The following is a 15,836-nucleotide window of genomic DNA, read 5'->3' on the forward strand; positions in this document are numbered from 1 at the left end:
TTGTGGAAGGAAAATATGCTTGGAAGAGTATTCAATAGGACAACCTTCTCTGCCTAATGCCATAATGAAAAAAGCCTCCAAGCTTACGAACTTTCTAATTCTATTTAACTTTATGAAGATGTAACACCACGGGAAAGCTCAGGGCATTTATACAACATAATAAAACAGTATATACAACATCCTTACCCACCACCTTTGTACATAGATACACATTTCCAATATAGCTACTTTTCAGTGTGAAACATTCTTCAAATTCATGGAGTGTAAAACCACCAGCAAACTTCATTCTACTCATTTCAACAATACTTTTAGCAAATGTCCCAGCTTTGGGGGAAAAAAAAAAAATTGGATAGCTGCAACTATGGAGTCAAATAAGTTTCATCTGTCTGCAACAGAAAAAATAATTTACAGATAGCTTCAGCATGACAGCACATGGGACAGTCAATTTATTTTTAAACAAGGAACTGTTACACAATGTTTCACAGACATTTTAGCTGTAAGAGCATATTCTAGTAAAAAAACCCAACAGTTGTGATGTGATGTCACCAAACATTGTAAGTGGAAATAAAACACATGACACATTGTATAGAAAGTCTAAACATCTGTAACCACTTACGTTCACAGACAGAGCCCTGCTACAGAGTGGATGTGGTTAATTACCATTTGATATACTAGCCCTCAGCACACAGGAGAGGGTGATGAAGGGTAAGACTTGCAGGCTGACCTGTGCCATTGTCCAAGTGTAACTGAGATCCTAGCTGGGTTTCCAGGGATCTTTCCTGCCTTATCCCAAAGCCACAGATACTAAATATCTCACCACAGATGGCTTGCATAAAAGACAAATAGTTACACTGAACAGGAAAAGGCATAAAATACGAAAAATGGAGAACAAGCAGCTCCCAAAAAACAGCCACTGTCCAAGAGTGTAAGTAGAAATAAATCCCTTTTAGCAGGGTAAAGAAACAACTATTCCAGCCTCTATTTGTCTGGTCATTTAGAACACAGTTAGGTTGGTGAACAACTATTTTTTAATCATTATCTTTTTATTATTGTTCAGCTCAGTGCCCAGATTTCCGAGTCTTAGGTTTTGTCTCTTAAAAGGGGAATGACTAAAGAAGTGCTTCAAGAACCACTTCCTAAATGATGCAACACACTGAGGAGACCCAGGACATTTGTCATGCATCTGAGGAGTCTGAGGAGTCGCTGACATAAGCACACATCGCCCCCTTGTGCTTTTGCTCTGGAAATAGTTATTTTCTGTTCATTTTGTAGGTAAGCTTCAATTGAACGACCTTTCTTTCAGGGCACTTGCAACAGTGCAAAAATCACAGTCCCAAAAATATAAAACCAGTAGGAGTCCATGAGGGAACTAGGCTCATCGCCGTCTGAATGCACGTGATATCCTCCACGCATTGGGCTCCTCATAGCGATTGTACAGGGGTTCTAGTCGCTGCTGCTTTTTCTGTTTGCTCAGCTTGGTTGGATCAGAAACCTTGAAGAAAGCTGGTGCAAATTCCACCAGCCAGCGAGGATCAATAGTCGTCACTTCACGCATATATTCCTTGGTGGTAAGCACCAGTTCATGATACACCACCCTGTGAAAAGGGACAGCAACTTTGGAAATCAGTTTTTCCAAACAAGAAGAGACAAGACAAAGGCTGGAGTATCTAAGCTTGACCCTTGATCTCTGTTTCACCCTCCTTCAGCATAAGGCTCCTTATAAGCTCCAACACAGGCTCCAAAAGAACCATCCAGAAGAGCAATCTTCTTTTTCCTCTCCTACCTCACAACTACTCTTCAGCATAGAACTACTTAATTCCATTTAAAACAATTCTCTCTCCGCCCCCCCCCACTCAGTGTTTTAAACTCACTTCCACAATACAGAAATCCAAACAGCAGGCTTTCAGGCCTTGGCTCAAAAGGTAAGTCTCATTTCTGCACAGGCACTAATTTTAGCAGCAGAAAGAGCCAAAAGCACACTTGAAACTTGTTTCACTCTGCTCACTGCTGAAGAATCAGAAGCCTATACTTTGATATGTGCTCCACAAATAGTGCACACCACAACGTTTTCAGTTATAAAGTCTGAACTGAAATAGAAAATTACATTATATCGCCTTCCTTACCATTCTGGCTGCCTGTTGAAGAGAGCACTGGATGGGTGGATATAGACTACTTGTTGATCAATGAGTGTCCGATAACCTTCCTGGGGATCCTTCTTTGCTGCATTTCGGAAGAAACCACTACAAATGGCCTTCTGCACCCGAACTGTTGCCTTCCCACAGGATACCACATCCAGCTTGTGCCTGCCAGACAAGAGTTAGAGAGAAAAAAAATTAAGAGTTCTCTAGATTTGGGTGCAGCTACCAACATCAGATTAGCAAATTTTGTTTACCTACTACAGTGTAAGAATACTAAGAAAACAAAGTCACTACTTGTCCTTCTTGACATGCTCACCTGTCCATAATGCCCAACATCTGCTTGCGGATGTCCTGTGCCCTGCGTAAGGATCGGGCCTGGATAAAATTTTCATAGCACCAGGGATTTGAAAACTTGTTATTCTTCCAGGAATTGTACACAGCCAGCAGAGTGAGGTGGTCACCTTCTGTCTGATGGAACTTGGCTTTCTTTTGATCAGCAAGTGCTTGTTTATCCTAACACACAAAATATGTATCAATCGGGTATCTACATCATAAAGGCAATCCTTGTGCAACATGAAGAAGGACATAGGCTACTTGTCACTCATACTGTAACTTTTTAAGTCTACCAAGAAACAGATGATATAAGACTGAGAAGGCAACACAAAATTTTGAGTGGCAAGTGATTAAGGATCAAGTGATGAGAATCTAAAAGTCACTGGGACTGCTCTACACCAAAACTATGCCTGTACGAAAGGAAAGCCTAGAACTGTTCTTGCCAGAGACCTCACATAGACTCTCCTAAAGACTCTCCCATCGGTGACAAGGGCCTGGCCAGAAAAGACTGAGAACTTTTTTTTTTTTTTTACTGATACTTTTTATTCAATTTCAGTCCCTATTTTTGAAAGGATGCTTCAAAGTAAATAGCTCATTTATACTGTAGGAAGTATATGCATGCACTGAACTAGCTAGTTTTTTTATTGCTCTAGAAGCAACCCCATTTACTCATCAACAAAGGTGCTGAAGCAGTAGCTTTGACCCTGCTGATCTACCCACCTCTCCCCACTTCTCCAATCTGCAGATAAAACACTAATCAAAGACTGGCTACATAGATCAAAATTGAAGTTAACAGACTAAACTGCAGCAGGCCATCATAATGAAGAAATAATGGCTTCAAGAGGAGTCTGCTGTTGAGGAATCCTACCACAGCACAGTCTGCTGCTTGCCAACTTAAAAGAAATCAGCACAGGATAGGATTGCCATGAAGAAATACACTCTGTGTATCTAAAATGACAAAACCATTCTGAACTGGCTGGGACTGACTTGGTTTAGGCTTGTATGTTTACTGGGAAATGCAAAAGAGAATGTGAGACTTCTAACTTCCATCTTCCCATCTGCAAAGAAACTACCAACATCCACAGCTACAGGGTGTTTAACCAAAAGGTACATCAGAAAATGTAACGTACGAGCACAGTCTAACCAAGCTACAGGTTTATTTTGGCAAATATGCTCACTCGCTAACACCCGAGGCAGGCACATAAAACACACCCAAACTGTTACACTGCTGCTTCTTGGCTGCATTCCTTACCTTTGGCCTGTAGAACACGTTCTGTACAGACAGCATGGAGACTATTGTCAACATTTCCTCGCTGCATCCCAGATGCACAGACATGATCAACATCTTACACAACATAGGCTCCAAGGGGAATTCTGCCATCTGCAAGAAACCTGTTTCAGGGTACCCTGCAACAACTTGGAAAAATCTTGAGTTCTCTCAGTGCAAAAGAGAGTAATGCCCTTTCTTCTGTGCTTCCTTTGCAAAGCAGTGTGCTTTACCCAGAGTAACTTTACTCAACATGAAACAAATTATTTGTCTCTATTCACCATCAGAAGAATATCCCAATACTTACAGGAAATTTTTAGACATTAATGAAAGTAACCTTATAAGTAAGGAGACATAATAGCTGCTCCTTAAAAAGCAGAAGATATGTAATACAGTACATGAAAAGCTACCAATAAAACACAAGAGAATAACAGGAAAAGGAAGCCAACAGTGCTAGGCAAGTCCTTATACAACTGCTCTCATGCCACCCCCTAAATATCTGCAACCCAGCCAGTGCTAAGAAGTATTCTGTTTTGCCTACCCTGCGCCCAAGTCGAGTGAGCAGTCCTTCATCATCCAGAGCTCCCAGGGTGTACAGCTGCTCCATGGCAGTTATGAGAGTTTCCATTGGGGGAGCATCCATAAAGTCAAAGGAGAGCAAATCATTGATGCCCATAGCCTGAACAGAGGGAGAGGAGAAAACCCAAGTTAAAAAACTGAGAAGGAAGACACTAAACTTCAGCCAGAGATAAACAAACATCAAACAATGAGGCACTACAGAACTTGAAGTAACCCTAGCCTCATGTCCTTATCCTGACTGTAACTGCAGTCACAAATACATGGCTATATTTCTACACTTGAGATAATCTGCATTGGCCCATGCCTTTCACCCACCATTCAGTTTTCTGGTCTGTTTCTTTGGTACTGTTCCATACAACTCTCAAGCAAGAAGATTCAATTGAGGATACACATAGGCTACATACTGGTTTTGAGGACTTCCTGCCTTGTAAACCAGTGTGGTTTGACAGCTCCAATGGACACTGAATATGCCTCCACGCTTCCCCTTGCTCCCAGAAAGGGGGAAAGACAGCAACTTCCCCAGCTGCTACGTACTGGGTTAGATCCAGTTTGCGGACTCCCAGAGGGATGGTACACTTAGAAGATGCATATGCTTGGAGATCAAAAACCACTCTACAACGGTGTGTCTTACCTGTTAACAACATAAATATACCTTACTTAGGAAATGTGTACTGCCCATAAGATTCCTGTTTCTCAGACCTCCTGCAACTAACTGTTCTGTGCAGCTGAGACTTGTAATTTAGGCAGATATTCAACATTATAACCCTCAACAGAAAAATCCAGGAGCAAGCTCAGTGCCTGAGAACTGCATTCGATGCAGTCTCTCTTCCAAAATACCTCTGTTCACTAGAAGGATCTGAAATTACAGAAGTACTCCACGAGGTTCATAAAGGCAGAGACTCATTTATCAAAACGCTTATGATCATGTTGGCTTGCTACAAGTTGGTGAAATACCCACCTTCAGGGAAAGTACTGTACTGGCCAAATTTGTTCTCTGGATTTCAGGCACATTGGTTGTTAGCATTTCATCTCGATAAGCACGCTCTGTATATAACCTATAGCATTTTCCTGGTCCTGTTCTCCCAGCCCTTCCTGCTCGCTGCTTTGCTTGAGCCTAAAGGTAACAAAGCATCTCGGTGAACAGGTGCAAACAGGCAGAGGTGAAAACAAGTAAAATAAGATTATTATTCATAATTTTGCTTGTATTAATAGAAAGATATTTCCAATACAACCCAGGAAAGTATGTATTCCTTAGGCACAGCCTCAAGAAGTCTCAGGGGGTTATCAAAAATGTGGTTTTATCATTGCCTCACTTTGCTTCCACGCTTGGAAGCAAAGTTACCAGCAAGAAGAGAAGGAAAAAAAAAAAAAAAAAGGCAAACACAGAATGCCTACCTGTGAAATCGGTGTAACAACCAGCTGGTCAATTCCAGTCTTGGAGTTATAAACCTTCTGCTTCACAAAGCCAGGATCGACTACGTAATATATGCCATCAATAGTCAAAGATGTCTCAGCAATGTTAGTGGCGATGACAACCTGCAAACAACAGTCTGATTCAGCACCAGTTCTGTATCTAGTTGCCAAGCCAACCGTGCTACTCAACTTAATCCATTCTACGTGATACGAGCAGTTTGTTATAAATGCAACTACTATCATTTAACATTGAAAGGAGAAATGTGTTCACAGAGGAACAGAAAGAAGTGTTATCTACAGTCAAAGATGGACAGGTTTTAAGTATCTACATTTGTTTTATATTTGGACAATATGGGAAAAGAACATCATAAAATCTAAAAGCAAGTGAAAGATCATTGTAAGTTTGTAAGCATACTGCACTGACTTCAGGGAGAATTTTTGCCTATCACTCAAACACAGTCCATATTTAGAGAAGAATCTTCCAGAGAATGTATCTCTAGATATTCATTAGCTGTTTGGTAGGAAATTTACATCCATCCAACAGGAACTGCACTTACATTTCACTAGTTAATATCCTTTAAAGGTAGCATTAAAAAACACACCAAGAATATCCCACACAGGGGTTTGCTACACCACGTTTTTATATACATTTTCAAAGGCTTAGATAAGACGTATAGGCATGTACACAACCAAAAACATGCTCTAAGCTACATATAAGCCACCTTTTCTCCAAAACTACATCATTTTGTCTGAAGTTGTAACTAACAGAATCAGAAGTGCTAAAAAAAAGGGGGGGGGGGGGGGGGAAGACATGATTAGCAGTGTAATACACCCCAGTATTAAAAAAGCAAAAGATGAAGCCACACTTAGCTGAAATTACCTTTCTGCTTCCTGGTGGGGCTGGGTCAAAGATCCTGGTTTGCATTTCACTGGGTAAAGCCGAATATACTGGTAAGATAATTAACTCTGGAACATCGGGTCCTAGAGATTTCATCCTCTCATAGAGGATTTCACAGGCAGTGTCAATCTCTTCCTGACCAGTTAGAAACACCAAAATGTCACCTACCCAGGAAGTAAATTAAAACATCCACAGAATCAATTCTGTTCAGTACAACTCCTGCATTACCATATTTCCATCTCTCACTTTTCCCATGTAAAGCAGAGGATCCCCAACTTTTGCTAGCCCCTGGGCAACAACTCTTAGCCAGAAGCAACGTACTTTCAGTCTTTTACCCAACTTTTCCAGCATTTTATTTACTGTATTGGCAAACAATAGAGGATAGTACTGAGACCATTTTGCTCATGTTACTAATATGTGATCCATGACTTATAGAAAGACCTTGCTCATAGGTATTAAAGTCCTTGAATCACTAATCACCCTAGACCATCCTCCACTCACCTGGTGGCTCTGTTAAGTGGATCTGCATTACTGTAATCAGACTGGCATCCAAATAATCTGTCTCTGGCTCTTTCGTGTACAGAATTTCTACTGGGTATGTTCTGCCAGGAATTGTGAAGATTGGCGCTTCATAGAAATACTGAGAGAATTTCACAGCATCCAGCGTTGCTGACGTCACTATCAACTTCATATCCCGCCGTTTCTGCACTGTCTATAGCAGGATAGAAAGTTCTCAAGTCATTTATTGCCTTTGGGACTATTAACGTATGGCACTTGACTTAAGTCAGAGAAATATGACCAGTAATATCAGGCATTTTGATGCCTGAGTAGAGGGGCAGCTCATTCCCATATTCAAAATTTCAAACAATTGACTGCTAAGGTCACATTTCAAACCTTTCTTAGCAGCACCTATCACAGAAAGCCTTTGTCAGAGAAGGAAGAGCAAAACAAGAACAATCCTCACTCATCCATCATTATGAGCATCCTGGACCGCCAATTCTCGTTGTTTCTGATGAATTTTGCTTGCTTTGTCTTCATACAGAGGCTCATCTTATGAAAATTTGGACTACAAACCCTTAGGAGCATTTACTCTGCTTCAGAAGAGTTCATTTTAGAGCAAATGAATGTACTTGACTTATGTGATCTTGCCTTTCCCTGTGCACTCCTACCCATACGTAGCATACAGAGGACAATGAAGCAATAAAAATCAAATGCTACATTACCTTCTTCAGGAGTCCAAAGAGCACATCTGTATGTATGGTCCTCTCATGGGCTTCATCCAGCATGATAATGGCATACTGAGTCAGATCAGGATCTATCAAGCACTCCCTCAGTAACATGCCATCTGTCATGTATTTGATAACAGTTTCAGGGCTAGTGCAGTCTTCAAATCGAATGGTGTAGCCAACCTAGAAAGAAGAGTTGCACAGAAACTGAAGCTACAGAATTAAGTTATTAACATCATTAATTCCCAGTTTGATTATTCTGCAAGCTCATTTTACAGCCTACAAGGGAACAGACACACAGACACATAAGCAGACTAGCTCCAGCACTGATTTTTCCTACTTTTCCTCATGCTTATTTTGGCATGTTCTTCGGCATGGAAATTCACCTCTTGTCCCAAGCAGCAACCAAATTCCTCTGACACCCTCTTCGCAACAGACATTGCAGCCACTCTGCGAGGCTGAGTACATCCGATTTTTCCTCTTGATGTATACCCTGCCTCAGCCAGGTATTGGGTAATCTGTGTTGTTTTTCCAGATCCTGTCTCTCCAATGACAATCAGAATCTGGTTGTCATGCACAGCCTAGAAAAGGTCATAATAGATACATTTGTCAAAACTTAAAAACAAAAACCAAACTAACAAAAAAAAAATCAAACACAGCATATCTAAGACTAGACTGAGCACCTACTACTCTTGCTCCAGCTGACCCAGACCAAAAACCATACAAGTGTTCTTACTGATCAAGCCAGCAAACTGCTTAACCGTCTAGCTGACTCATCCCTTGCCGACATAATCCTAGTTTCAATTTTGACTTAATGTCAGTAAATATCTGGAGCTTTATTAAAATATACAGATATACATAATCCTTTAAAATAATTATTCTGAACTACAGTTCTGCACTTAAAATTGTCAACTGGCTATTCACCTGTCAACAAGCTAAACCAAGAATATTTATTTTGAATTAGTGCTTGCTCAAACAAGAATGCCATTTCAAGAGTCTTACTTGTATCAGCTGCTCCTTCAGTCTGAAGATTGGGAGACTCTCTCTCTGCTCAATGATGGAAAGCTGGGTCTTCTTACCATAAGAAGCTTTGTTGCCACCAAATGCATGTTTCTTCCACTCTGGGATATCATTGGGCATCATCCCAATACCTCGCATGTTTGCAGCTATTTGTCTTCCATCCACTAGCAAAGAAAAAATTTCACGGTTACATTTAGGCTCACACAGCACAGATCCTGATGATCCTGCTCCTATTGTTCTATCATCCATGCCTTCTATACTTGTGTGTTTAAGTATTTTTTAAGTTCCTACATTTAGGTTCACACAGCACAGATCCCGATGATCCTGCTCCTATTGTTCCATCATCCATGCCTTCTATACTTGTGTGTTTAAGTATTTTTTAAGTTCCTACATGTATACCCCCAATATTACATTAATTTCCATGTAAAAAATTGCTTCACCATGCATCGCACCTTTCAGTAATGCATCCTTGACGGATAGCAGGATATACCTGTACATTTCCCTTGACATTCCTATTTCCACTTCAGTGGAAAAGCACTTTTTCTTTGCATCGCTTTTAAAGTGAGGCAGACAAACGCAATATCACGACATTTCTCCTGGGTTGCTCAACTATCACAAAAAAGGCACAGTTCACAGTTGGACGTGTTCAGACATACCGTCAGGGAGAGGATCCACCCAGTGTGTGTTGAGTCCCATGGGGATAGAATCCATCTCTGCTTCTCTCTGGGCTTGTTTAAGTTCTCGTCTTTCTTTAGCTAAAGCACTCTGCATCATTGCAGCCTGGGACAAGGAACCATCTGGATTCTGGAAAGCAAGAAAAAAGTTAAGATTCAAGCACTCCCAATCCTTCACCTTCAATTATCTCTGTTGCCAGCATCCTCTAGAAGCCTCTTCTTACGATGCTTTAAAAGATGTTAACTTTTTATCTGTTTGAGTTCCAGGATATTTCCATTAGCCCAGCCCCATGAACTTCCATGGTCACGACTAATACAGAGTATCCCTACACTGTCCAGTCAGAAGGATCATGGGCACAATCAACGAAAAATAAGTATTTCTCTACCACTTTCTACTTTCAAAAGGTAAGAAAAAGCAGAACAGAGAAAGTATGTTCTAACATACTTACGTGAAATGGTTGCTGCTGCAGGCTAATGCGCATTTCGGTTCTATTATTCCACTTCACTATCACCAGTTAAGAAACCAGCTTTATAAGTAAAGAAAGGATCTTCAGTTCAGTGGTAATGTTTTTCAGGGCTCTCAGTAATGTCCAGGTGGAAAAGTGGTTGTTAAATTCCCAAATACTTATTTAATTAAATCAAGTACATTGGTTTCAGTGCTGGAAATCTCTTACCTTTACTATTTTGATGGGACTCATATCCATGCTCTGTTTAGTATGACCGCGAAGGAACGGTGGCTCTTCTTCAACTAACTCAATCTCAAGGTCCTCATCTAAAATCCACAAGTGACAATTTTTATAGAAAAGTTAAACATTTTCTTTCAGGTACATAAAAGTAACTCTTCAAATGGTGCTTCCTGTGTATTCTTGATTATGATGTAGTTAGATATTTTTAAAAGTGAAAACACCACAAATAAAAAGAATGCACAGACAGGGCACATCCAAATGTCAATAATAAGGCTAGAGCAACCCTAGTTCCAAATGCTTAAGATGACAGCAAATTGTGAGATGCTTCATATCCACTTATATCATCTTCTCTTTTTGAATCAAAACACATCCAGAAACCAACGAATTTACAACAACAACAAGACTACTTGGAAATACTACCTTCTTCATCATCAACTTTAGGAAGAATCCCAGTCTCCTCATCAAAGTCAGGAAACTCCTCCTTGGAAAGCACATTAGCTGCAATCATCTGGGAACAGAATGAATACAACATGAATTTGTCCCCATGAAAGAACACAACTCACATCTTCGAGGTATCAGTTCTAATGCTATTGCCAGACTTGTAAAACAGGAACAAAGGAATGTTGTTATTTCAGAACAAAGGAATGGTCCTACATTCTGGCACACGTCTCCCCAAGTCATCCAGTCTCTGAGCAAATAGTCCTTTTGTTATTCTAAATACCATCAGTGTGAGACAGCTGGCTTATGTGTGGCAGGACCAAACTGATAATCAAATACCACTTAAGTGTCACCAGATAAAGATCATGATCGCCCAGGTCAGAGTTGATCTCTGGAGGTTACCTGGTCCAACCTCCTGCTCAAAGCAGGGCTAACTTCATAGTTAGAACTAAGCTAGAAGTCCCAAATCACAAGAAGATGGCAATTTAGAGGTAAGGAATAAGTTACACAAACAAACAATGGAGGTGCTGTATTCTAGTTCATGAAACTCCCTAGCAATTTTATTGACTGACAGCCTATTTCCCCAAATACAAAACACACCTGTTTTATTTCCCATTTCTCTGGGTCTGAAATTCGGGTGAGGCGTTTCCGTTCAAGGCTATCATCCTCCACCTCCGGGGCATTCACCAGGGACAGGTGACTAGGTCTGTCTGGGTTTCTCATAGAAGTTTCTTCATTGGCTTCTCCAACGAGGTTTCTCCTCCGGTTTGGGTTCAAGTCTTCCCCAGTGTCTTGATCAACATCCTATATTAGATTGATTAATCAGTCAGCTCTACCTATATTGCACTTCTCCTTACCTATTAACACTGGTGCTTCCTCTAACACAAGAGAAAAAGCAGAGTACGTTTCTCGGAAAGACTACTGCCAACAACAGCCCATACACAGAAAATGCTATTTTGCATGCTTTTTTTTTCAGCTGGTATTGTGAGCTAAGTACACCCCAAGGCCTGGAACACTCTACTCTGCCTTGGCAATGGCAGTGATTTCATTTAAAATGAAATGCTTCTCTCATACTGAAAAAGGAAGACAAACATAGCAACAGCTTGAGGTTTGCCTTGTCACTTAGCTAACACATCAAGTCAAAAAATTGTTAGAAACATTACATCAAAAACAAGAACCTACAGAAAACAAGTAAGAAGTAATAGGCCACTTAAAAAAATTGAGTTATTATTCTGTGTTTAACTCTCATTTAAAGGGTTATATATTTGTTTTCATCAAAAAGAGCAAAACATACCAAAAAGAGGCATAATCTTTAAAAACTTTAGCACCACAAACTCTATTATAAGCACTACAGAATGTCTTCCATACCTTCATGCTCAGGCTGGTTTTGGATCCAGTAAAGGATAAAACTTTGACTTTTACTCTTTGTCCTTTGCTCACAACATCGGCAACATTGGCAACCCGTCCTTCTCTTCGAAGCTCTGAGATGTGGACCAAGCCCTCCCAACGCTTCCTGCAGGTGAAACAGAGGGGCATGAGATGCTGTACATTATTACTCCGACAGTCCTTCAGATCATTCAGAGTCTGGATTAAAATATTTTGTTGTCGACTGATCATTTGCGTAGGTTCATAAACTGTTTTTTATAAGGAGAACATTCTCTGCTGTCGAATTTATTTTTCTGAAACAGACCTTCCTTTTGGCATCAAAGGTACACCCCGCGTACCTTATTGTAGCCTCATAACCTCTTTAAGATACTAGCAGAAAAGAGAACTCAGATGGAATACTACCAGATTTATTGTGAACGTCAGAAGGTACCTTAGCCCTTCCAGCTGTACAAAGCATCCAAATTGCATTATACTTGTGACTTTGCCATTGTAAATGTCTCCAATGGAAGGCTCCTCAGGTGGTGGACGGTCTATGTGCTTGTCTCGCCATCTCTCATTGCTCTTCTCAACATACTTCTCTCGATCCTTACGGTCCCTACTGGGACTCTGACTTCTGCTCCTTGACCGGTATCTGGATTTTCCCCTGTTCTTATCCCGAGTCCTAGAACGAGACCTAGAGCGAGATCTGTGCCTTCGTTTCCTGTCCCTGCTACGACTTCGGCTCCTCCTCTTTTTCTTTGCCCTAACAAACAAACAAACATACATTACAAATTTGCAGTGAAAGTCCATGTAAGAACAGAGCGAGCAGGCAAAACCAACGGCCAATACCCATCCCCACCGACACACTAGAAACCTACCGGTGGTCACTGTTCCTTTGCTTGCCTTGCCTGTCTGCACTAGGCATTAGAGCTTCAAGCTCCTTAAGTGCATCAGCTGCCACTTTCACATCATCTTCATCCAGCATATTCTGCAAGAAAAGAACCATTCTGTAAGAAGGCTGATAAAAACCTGTCACAGAGAATTAATCTACAGAAAGGATAATCACATGCATATCTATTTAGAATATAAAGGATAAAAAAAGACGGACTATGTGATATGGGGAGGGGGAAAGTAATAAAGCTACCCCCCTATTTTGCCACAATATTGAGACAATTCTGCTTTTATACAAAAGACAGCTTCATTTCAACACCTCAAATCACTACAAAAATATAAAATGCCAGTCCCTCGTAGCACCTGAACATCCAAAATTTTTATCTAGTTTGTAATCCATCATTACTTTGAACATTACGTAAGAAAGGCCGGGCTACAAATTTCATGTCACAAGAGCCTCATCTTCCAGGTATTCTGCAAAACAGTATCAACAAGGCAATTGCTGTAACAGCTGTTCCTGAGAACTACATGCAATACCACCAGCCTTCTGCCTCTTTTGTACTTAATTTCTCATAGTCCACTTCTATCCATGCATTAGCAGGAGACGCTCACATTAATACAAAAAAAATTTTGAAACTAAGAGAAACACGGGAAAAAAAAAAAATACGTTTTCACATACTCGCAAAAGAAATCTGAAATTATGATCTTACCCTGATGTTGGGATTGTCTGGCCTGCAAAGGGCTGGAAACAATTCCTTCAACTTTTCCTTCTCCGATTTGGGTTTGACAACTGCCTCTGATTTTGAGTTTTAAAACAAAAAACAAACAAAAACCCGCAAAACTTAGAAGAGCTAGAACGATTCGCTCTTGATTTTTCTGTAATTGAACATAAAGTTTAACTTTCATCTGAACGCAAAGGTTGATATGGATTTTACAGAGATTCAATTGAAAGATTACAATGTTACCTTCCTACAAAGAAAATTCTGATTATTAGTGAATCTGTGAAATACATAAATACTCTAAATAGCGTACTCAGTGTGGTTTTTAGTGCCTAAACAGCTTTGCTAATCTACCACTAACAACAGAGAGACTCCCAGTGCAACAATAAGAGACAAAGTCTTGCCTTACAAGACTAGAACAATAACTACACCGATCTCACCAAACATGGCCAAAAACTACAGAAGACTAAAAGTTTTGCTTTCTTTTTTACACTGAACTGATAAGAGGGATAGGATTATGCATACCTTTGCTCGTAGATGGCTTTGGTGGAGGCCGCATTGTCTGTATGAGACGTAGCAAATTACTAATAAGAGAATCCTGAAAAAATTAATAAAATACTTTAATCCAAGAAATGACTGTGAGGCTGTTTTTCATTATTAGAAGGCATAAGTGAGGGTTTATCAGCAGGACAAAAAAATAAGCTAAATTCTAAAGATGCAGGTTCATTTTTAGGGAGTATCATTGGACTTCATGTACATCCTAAAAAGATATAAGCAGCTGAATCTGAAAACGATTACTGTAATTCCATTTAATTAACTTTTCCACTTGTTATTTTTAATCACCTATTTAATCCAACTACAGTTATTTCTGAGGAACTCATGAACCCAGCATCTAAGGATCATAAAAAGACTTACGACAACATTTGCCTTTGTGAAAACTTGTTTCTTCTATATTTTATATGCTCAACGAGACAATAAGCAGCTCAAGTCCTCAGAAGGATGTTTCACAAAAACTACTAAAGTTTTTTTAAAAAAAAGGAGGGAGGGGGAGACTTGGCTTGATGAGACAGGAATACTCGACAGGTAATAAGTGCATAGTTTTCCAACTGAAGAAAACCAATAATCACTCCTCACACCTCTCTCTTTAAAACAAAAGCTCCATAAAATACACCAGAATAAGAACACGTAAGTAACGTTCAGATCTCACTTACAGTGAACTCGGCACCGTTCTTCAGAAGAACTGCTTTGAATGTGTCAAACGTAGTATTTTTCTCTGCAAGATTTATCACAAACTCAGCTGCGAAGGAAAAGCAGCAAGTAAATTAGAACAAATAATTAAAAGGCAGTATAAGTACTTCGCACTTGGAGACAAGCTGTTCTCCCGGCAACGCAGTGACCAGCTAGGGCTAGCTACCCACAGAAAAGCTGCAGCGCTGCTCACAACAGCAGCGGCTTCCTTTCCCGGTCCTTTCGGAGGCGGCCAGATCGAAGCATATTCTCAGGCTCACGGCAAGTTTTTTGAAGAAAAATCACGGTTTTTTTCTGAACTCGAAAAGCCCCTTCGCAAAACGCGTCCTGGCCGACAGAAACGGCTGCAACAGCCTTTCCCTTTGCTGCCGTCAGGCCCGTAACGGGACAGACACCGGCTGCCGCGCCCCGGGCCGCGCTCGCCACGGAGACCCCCAAAGGCCGCGCGGCCCGCGAGCGCCTGCCCAGCTCGGGGGCTGGGGCCCGCCCCACTCACCCAGGTCCTTGTCGTTGATGCCCAGGTGGTTGTCCAGCTCGGTGCAGACCTTGGACACCAGCGACAAGTATTCGAGCTTCGCGAGCTCCTCCAGAGCCACCACGTCCGCCATGATTGCGCCCCACCCACGCACGCGCACACCCGACATCGCTTCCGCATCCGGGGCGCGACGGAAGCGGCGAGGTGGCCGCGCAGGGGTGGCGCTGGCACTGACCATAGAGAGGGCGGAGGGCCCTAGAACGGCTCGTGCCTGGGACAGTCTCTGACACCAGCTTTGTGATGCGTGGCGGCGGGGTGCGGGCGGGCCGAAGGCGGGGGTCCCGGCGGCGGGGCCGCGCCCGCTCGGCTGCCTGGGCGGAGGGGTCGCACCGGGCCACCCTCGGCGAAGAGCTCACCGCAAGAAAACCGGCAGGGCGGCCTGGGAGGGGCGCAAGGATGTGGGCCA

The 15,836-nt window shown here is 41.5% G+C and overlaps 1 protein-coding gene across 1 annotated transcript; it reads right to left on the reverse strand.

Annotated features, from left to right (window-relative positions):
* Nucleotides 1-121: 121 nt before the first annotated feature.
* DHX8 (DEAH-box helicase 8) lies at nt 122-15,524 on the reverse strand. Its single transcript, XM_072885769.1, has 23 exons — nt 15,392-15,524; nt 14,859-14,944; nt 14,173-14,245; nt 13,639-13,724; nt 12,916-13,025; nt 12,489-12,800; nt 12,041-12,185; nt 11,273-11,476; nt 10,655-10,742; nt 10,223-10,320; nt 9,531-9,678; nt 8,857-9,038; nt 8,241-8,435; nt 7,852-8,037; nt 7,130-7,340; nt 6,611-6,792; nt 5,713-5,853; nt 5,276-5,431; nt 4,280-4,417; nt 3,724-3,852; nt 2,455-2,651; nt 2,124-2,303; nt 122-1,595 (listed from the first exon to the last, which is right to left on the reverse strand). Exons 1-23 carry the CDS (start codon nt 15,501-15,503, stop codon nt 1,376-1,378), a joined length of 3,579 nt encoding a protein of 1,192 aa, XP_072741870.1. The 5' UTR covers nt 15,504-15,524; the 3' UTR covers nt 122-1,375.
* Between the last annotated feature and the right edge of the window lie 312 nt (nt 15,525-15,836).

This window comes from Ciconia boyciana, chromosome 22 (genome assembly GCF_034638445.1).
Source record: "Ciconia boyciana chromosome 22, ASM3463844v1, whole genome shotgun sequence".
Lineage (NCBI taxonomy): Eukaryota > Metazoa > Chordata > Aves > Ciconiiformes > Ciconiidae > Ciconia > Ciconia boyciana.

Bases quoted from the DNA above. Each gene is read 5' to 3' on its own strand.
- DHX8 (XM_072885769.1), bottom strand. From the start codon at position 15,503: ATGGCGGACGTGGTGGCTCTGGAGGAGCTCGCGAAGCTCGAATACTTG. The intron at 14,945-15,391 runs GTGAGTGGGGCG...TTTCCTTCGCAG, and splicing joins CATCAACGACAAGGACCTGG to CTGAGTTTGTGATAAATCTT. The intron at 2,304-2,454 runs GTGAGCATGTCA...CTTGTCTGGCAG, and splicing joins ATGTTGGGCATTATGGACAG to GCACAAGCTGGATGTGGTAT.